The sequence below is a fragment of the Condylura cristata genome, unplaced genomic scaffold (assembly GCF_000260355.1).
Source record: "Condylura cristata isolate star-nosed mole 26May11 unplaced genomic scaffold, ConCri1.0 scaffold00013, whole genome shotgun sequence".
NCBI classification, from domain to species: domain Eukaryota; kingdom Metazoa; phylum Chordata; class Mammalia; order Eulipotyphla; family Talpidae; genus Condylura; species Condylura cristata.
This window is the reverse complement of record NW_004567114.1, coordinates 34,173-40,680: the sequence shown is the minus strand read 5'-3', so window position 1 is coordinate 40,680 and position 6,508 is coordinate 34,173. Positions and strand designations below refer to the sequence as shown.

General features: G+C 69.4%; 1 protein-coding gene across 1 annotated transcript; it reads left to right on the top strand.

Annotated features, from left to right (window-relative positions):
* The first annotated feature begins 3,470 nt into the window (after positions 1 to 3,470).
* On the top strand, positions 3,471 to 5,241 carry CRIP1 (cysteine-rich protein 1 (intestinal)). Its single transcript, XM_004681555.2, has 6 exons — positions 3,471 to 3,564; positions 3,702 to 3,773; positions 4,634 to 4,728; positions 4,799 to 4,856; positions 4,951 to 4,997; positions 5,110 to 5,241. The coding sequence occupies exons 1-5, from the start codon at positions 3,486 to 3,488 to the stop codon at positions 4,989 to 4,991; spliced, it is 345 nt and encodes a 114-aa protein (XP_004681612.2). The 5' UTR covers positions 3,471 to 3,485; the 3' UTR covers positions 4,992 to 4,997; positions 5,110 to 5,241.
* The last annotated feature ends 1,267 nt before the right edge of the window (positions 5,242 to 6,508 follow it).

Sequence of the window (6,508 nt, the reverse complement as noted above, 5' to 3'; positions counted from 1 at the left end):
AAGGCGCCCGGTTCCCAGCCGTCTCGACCCGCCGCACGCGGCTCCGGGGTTGGGGGCTTCTCGGTGCGGTCCTGCGCGGGTGGGAGGGGTCTGTGCGCTGCTGGGCTGGGCACCTGGGCGCCTCGGGGGCGGCCGTCTGGACGCCGAGGGCCGGCCGGTTTCCAGCGGGCGCCGAGTGACGCGCCGCAGTGTTTGTTGCCAAGGGTTGTCATGGAAACAGGGCGGTGCCGCTACTGTTTGTCTCCCGTCGCTTGGGCCGTCGCGGGGGCGGCGGCCGCAGCCCCCTCCCCTCAGCCCGGTGTGTCCTCGGATCCCTGCAGATGCGGGGAGGGACCTGGCTGGCCGCCTCGGCCCCCACCCCACAAGCCCCGAATGCCACCTGAACCCCCAGCCCCGCACCTCCCCCCCTGGGAACCAAGTCCTGGCACCCTTGTGGCCCTTGAGAACCGGCCAGGCCAGCCCCCCCACCCCCACCCCGTGGCTCTGCCCGGCAGCTCTGCCCAGCGACTGGCCCGCACCACTCTGACCCACAGTCTCCTGGCCCGATGCCCCTCATGTCCCATCCCTGAGCTGGCACTGGGAGGCCCCGGTTGTGTCCCCTGTACCCCCACCCCTGCCTGCCATACCTCCCAGGTTGAGGACCCTCCCCCTCAGGCCTCTCCCCTACCCACCTTCCTCTGGGCAGCCCCTCCCCTGCTGCAGGCCCCCGCTGCCCCACCCAGCCCAGCCTCCCTGCACCTCTCGAGGTCTGGGGACTCCTTCCTGCCCACAGCTGACTGGCCATTGGGGGCCAGGCCGGAGAGCACCCAGTGTCAGTGCTCCCATGGGGGGGGAGGGCAGCACATGTTCCAGGGCTCCACTGTCCAGGGGATGAGGCTGGAATTTGGGGTGGTTCTGCCAGTTCTTTGGCTCCAGACTCAGGTCCTGGAATCAGGCCCAGCCTCCAGGGAGAGGAGGACGGGGCAGCCCCCCTGGCCAGACGGGCAGACCCCAGGGTGGACGCTGAGGGGCGGCAGGGCTGCCCGGTCCCACTCCCCTGCCCTCCCCCAGAAGGCCTGTCCCCTGGCAAGGCTGTCCTGTCTCCCCCCTGCTGCCTGGGGCCAGGCAGGCCCATGGGGCAGACCTCGGGGCAGACGTCCCTGGAGAGGAGCTGCTGAAAATAGACCCTGGGAACGTCTGTGTCTTCCCAGAGAACCGGTGGACGCCGGGGAGGCAGCGCCCTGGGGTGCAGGACCTAGCCATCTGGCTTTGGGGTGTCTGACTCTCTGGAGACGCTTGGGGGCGAGGCAGAGGCCAGTGCCCAGCTTGGGGAGGCTTGCTGGCTTGCAGCCCAGGAACAGAGCCTTGCCCTGGGGCAGATTCCTTAGCGGTCACTGGGGTGCTGCCCACCCCTTCTCCAGGGCCTGCGCCCTGCGCCCATCACAGCCTCCTCTGACCTGTGTGGCCCCATTTGGTCTCCTGGCTAGTAGGGTGTGGGGGGTGCAGAGGGAAGGCTGGGGTGGGGGTTGGGTAGCGGCCTCCTGCTGTCCAGGCACAGGTGGCGCCTCGGGCAAGCAGCTGGGTGCCCTGTGTCCCTGTCCTGGCCACCATGTCCCTGACATCCCACGGCCCACCTGGGCTGTGGCAGTACTGGGGGACAGGCCGTAGGGCTGGCACAAAAGTGCCAGCAGTGTGAGCCAGGTTGGGGCCCACAGGGGTCCCCGGGCCCCACGTGTTTGTGCAGCAAATGCCCACACCATCAACAAAAGAGTGGAGGCACCCCTGGACTTGGAGTGGGGAGGCAGGAGCCCGCCTGCCACAGTGACAGCTGATTCAGGTCACCCCGATGGCAGGGTCCCGGGGGGCCAGAGGGCGCCAGGCTGGCGGCAGCCGGGACCCTGGAGGGGCCGGAGGGAGCGCGTGCGTGAGTGTCTGGGAAAGCTTGTACCCACCAGGGTGTGGTGCGCGGCCTTTGGCCCCCCCATCTTCCTCCCACCCACGCCCATCACTATGGCAATGGGCAAAACAGTGGGGAAGGCCAGAGAGGACTTAACACCCTAGTTTTCAAGGGGGGCCGGCTCCTTGCAGGGTAAGGCTGCAGGGGTCGTCTCAGAGCAGAGGGCAGGTCCGGCTCCAGCTCTCCGTCCAGCGTGTGCCTGGTGGGCTGACCAGAGCCCCCGAAGGTTTTGCCCACAGGCACTCAGGGGCACTCCGTGCCGCCTCACGCCCCTCCCACTGCCCGGCACCCACGGCCCTGGGAGCCAGGCGGATGCCTTCACTCCAGAGCCCTCCCGGGGGCCCCATGCCAGGCAGGCACCCCTGGGCACCCATGGGGGAGAACAGGGCCATGGCGGGGGCTGCAGCCCACCCCCAGGCAGTGGGCAACTGGAGCATCTCCAGGATAGGGTCAGAGTGGGGTGCAGGGCAGGGCAGCGATGGGAAAGTCTTGGGGATCGGATGGCGTGGGGTCCGGCAGCGACTAGGTCCCCATCCTTGCCTGCGCTAGGGGGCAGGGCAGGGATGGGGGCTCCCTTCCTGGGCTGGGCTGGCTGGGTGGTGAGGTCAGGGAGGTGGGCTGGGCTCACTGGGGCTGCGGGGCCTTGAGCCCCGGCACGGAGGTGGTGAGGCCAGCAGGACCAGGGCAGATGGGGTTTTGTTTTCTGCGTGGGTGTGTCCGTGTGTGTCCTGGGAGATGAGGATACTGGGACAGTGGCCCCGGGGGCGGAGGGCAGCGTAGCTGGAGAGCCAGAGCAGGGGGACAGGGGTGCAGGAGGGCCTCGGAGCCCGGGTGCTGTGGGTGTGGCGTGGGAGCACCACGGTGGAGGGGCCGCAGAGTGGACATCCCTCTCCCCAGAGAGCGAGTCACCTGGGTGGCAGTCAGCGGCAGGGGCCGGCTAAGCCAGGCCCGGCCTGGGGACATGAGGCTGCTGCCTCCACCCTCACCCCACCTCAGCTGGGGTGTCTTGGGAGAGGACACCGCGAGCCGCCTCCCTTCCCCATCCTGGGTGGGCGGGTCCTCGCGGCCTGATACAGGAAGGCACAGGGAGCCTCCCCTCTACCTGGGAGGGATTGGACTGCCGGCCCCTGGGCACTTCCCCAGCATCTGCCAGGCCCGCCTTCGAAGAGCCCCAGGTGGCGCACCCCCCAGCCCCCCCAGCAGCAGCGGATGCGGGTGGGCTGCCCCAGGGTGGAATCTCCCCCCACCCACCCCGGGAATTCCCTGGGACACTTGCTGAGGCCCCTTGTACTTCCCCGACTGGCTGGGGTCTCCCAGAGATCCCGAGAGTGGCGCTGCGTGTCCCACTGCTGATCTGGAGCCGGAGGGGAGCTCTGGAGGTGGGGTGCGGGCGGAGACACCCTGCCGGTGCCCACAATGGTCTGTCAGGGGTAGGGGCGTCAGTGTATGTGGGGGGAGCCACAAGCTAGTTTCTGTTTGCGTTTGGAGGCTCCGCCCCTTTCAGTGTTTCCCCGCGGATCCCCAGCCTTCCCGCGCCCCCAGCTCGGTGATGCTGCGCCTGGCTCAGGTCTTTCTTAGGGGCGGGGTGGACCAGATGACCTTTTTCAACCCTTTGCCCTGGAACCAAGGTCCGCGGGGGTCCAAGCTCGGGATCGGGGAGGAGCCAGGGGCGGGTCTCGAAGGGGCGGGGTCCCGGGGTCCCAGAAAGGCACCGACCCAACCCGGACCCACCCAGTCCCGTGCTGTCTGTCCGCTCCCGCCTCAGCTTCCTGCACCGTACCCAGAGCCGGCGCCGCCATGCCCAAGTGCCCCAAGTGCGACAAGGAAGTGTACTTTGGTGAGCGCGACCCCCAGACTCCCAGGCTGGACCCCGCGGGGCGTCGCGCGGTCCCACACGGAAGCGAGGCAGGGGACGACCCGGCCGGGGGCATCCCGAGTGGGTGGGCGCGTCCCCGCGGGACTCTCGGGCACCGCCCCGGGAGCAGACACTGACTCTGGTCGCTGCCGTATAGAGGACGTGACCCCCGCGTCGGTGCCCCCTCTCCCAGCTCAGTGGCTCTCCGGGTGTGGCTGTCCCCCCCCAACCCCGCCGGCGTCTCTTCGGCTCTGGGGTGCGGTCTCCCCGGCTCTGCCTTATGAGCCGTTCTCTCGGGTCTCTTCTCGGGCGCACCCAGGGCGGGGACCCCGCGGGGTAGGAAGGAACGCGGGGCCCTGGCCGCCCTCCCAGCGCTAAGTAGAAACAGACGCGGAAACCCACGCCCGGGGCGCCATCCCAGGCGCGCTCTGGCCCCGCGTCCGCCTTCTGGCCCCGCGCGCGCCCCGAGCCAGTAGGGAGGGGCAGGAGGAAGTGGGAAGTCCGCCCGCCCGCGCCCCGAGAGCCTGGGGAGCCCGGGGCCCCTAGCCAGGTAGCCTGGCCGCAACCGTCCCGCTGTGAGCTTTCTCCAGGCCCCCACTGCCCTCCTCGGCCCATTCTGCCCGCGGGGGCGCGGCTCTGGGCCGGGCACCTGGAGGAGCCCCCGTTGGCGCCCTCTCCCGGCTGCCGGGGCGGGTGGGCTGGACCCGGCCGCGCCTGGTGGCCTCTTCCTGCCCCCCACCCCGAGGCCAGGGGCCCGGGAGAGGGCCGCGGCTGCCGTTTTCTGGACCCGGGTGGGGGCCACAGTCCTGAGCCGCGGCCCTGACGGGCCTGTCCACCCACAGCCGAGCGGGTGACCTCGCTGGGGAAGGACTGGCATCGGCCCTGCCTCAAGTGCGAGAAATGTGGCAAGACGCTGACCTCCGGAGGCCACGCCGAGGTAGGTGCCTGGGTGGGGGTGTTGGGGCACGTGGTCAGGGCGTCACCCCTCATGGCTGTTCTCTTTGCAGCATGAAGGCAAGCCCTACTGCAACCACCCCTGCTACGCAGCCATGTTCGGGCCCAAAGGTCTGCTCCCCGCCCCCAGTGCGCCCCACCCGCCCCTACCCGCATGCTGCCCCGCCCACTCCCAGATCTGACCCCTCCTTCCTGGTGTCTGCAGGTTTCGGCAGGGGTGGCGCTGAGAGTCACACTTTCAAATGAACCCAGGTGCGTCCCCATCCTGACCAGCCCGCTGGTTCACCCTAGGAAGGGTCCGACCCCCTGAGCATGGACCTGGTGGGAGCGTGAAGCTGCTTCCCCACTGTTCTTCTCTTTGCAGGTGGCACAGACCCTTTTCCTGGCCTTGCTTGGAGCATGGCCCCTGAGGGCTCATTCCAGGCGGACCTGTTCCCGGAGACTCCGGAGATTCCGTGTCCTCAGTGAACCCTCAATAAACCTGAGCACTGGGAAGCCCTGTGTACCCCTGTGTGTGCATGGGCCCGCGGTGCCTGACAGCTTGCTCCTGGTCCTGTGGGGTGTGTTGGGGCACCTGGTTGCAGGCACTCACAGGTCAAGACCCTCACCTTGCCGGACCACCCCAGGCCCCAAGGAGATCTGCTCTGAGACCCCCGGTGGGTGTAGCCAGGCAGGAGGGTCGGCGGGACAGGTGCTGGGGCTGACCAGCTAAGTTCAGCTTGGTTCCTTTTTTGAGACAGTTTTGGGCAGTTGTGGTAGGGAGTCCTGCCTGTTTCTCCCCACTTCACCCCGTCCATCCTCCACCGTTGGGGGGGGCCATTGTTTCGTGAGGGAGCCCACCCCCCCTCCCTGTGCCCCGAAGCAGGGAGGCCAGCTGCTTCCACAGGACCTGGAGGACTGGTGCGGCAGGGGTGGGGGGTGGGGGTGGGGTGGAGGTTGGGGAGGCATGTCGGTGGGGGCAGCAGCAGCAGGCCAGGCTCCGGCAGAGCCCCTCAGGGCCCTGCCCCCGGCCTTGGCTGGGCCACAGCAGGTGTGAGCTGGCCCTGTGACAGGCTCCAGCAGGTGGGGTGGGGTGCTCATAGGATGGGGGTCTGCAACCTTAGGGCCCAGTCCTGGAGCCAAAGGGCTAGTGGGCGGAGCAGCTGAGGGAGTCTCCGTGTGAACCTCGGCAGGTGGGCAGGTGAGCAGGTGAGCTTTGCGACTCAGCACTGCCTCTGGCCAGTGGGAGGTGGCCACACAGCAAAATCCACCCTGAGCCCCAGAATTTCCTGTCCCCTCCCACGGCTCATCTGTCCAGGGATCCTGCTTAGGTCCTCCTGCCGTCCCCACAGGTGGCTACCGTGGGGGAGGCCAGATTTCTTCTACTTGCACCCCGCCCCCTTCCCCCCGCCGCCAGCCCCTGCTCTCAAGCAGCAGAGCCGCCAAACCGCGCTGCACGCGTGCCGGCGCCGGTCCAGACCGCGTGAGGGCAGAGCGTGGACGGAAGAGGCCCAGCGGGCCGGAGGTGGGAGGGCGGGGCTGCCCCCGAGGTGCAGATCTGGGGGGAGTCGGCGGTCCCCCCACTCGGGCGGCCGACAGGGCCTCGGCGGGGGGGTGGGGGGAGGCGGCCCCGGCGCAGAGAGGGGGCAGGGCCGAGGGGCCCGCGAGGCGGGACCGCGGTGGCGCGATTGGCGGCCTGAAGGCGGATTTTCCTCAGCGGCGTTGCGTCCACGGCCAGAGGCCCGGAAGCGGCTGCGCTGCCGCGGCCCCGCCCTCGGGGGCAG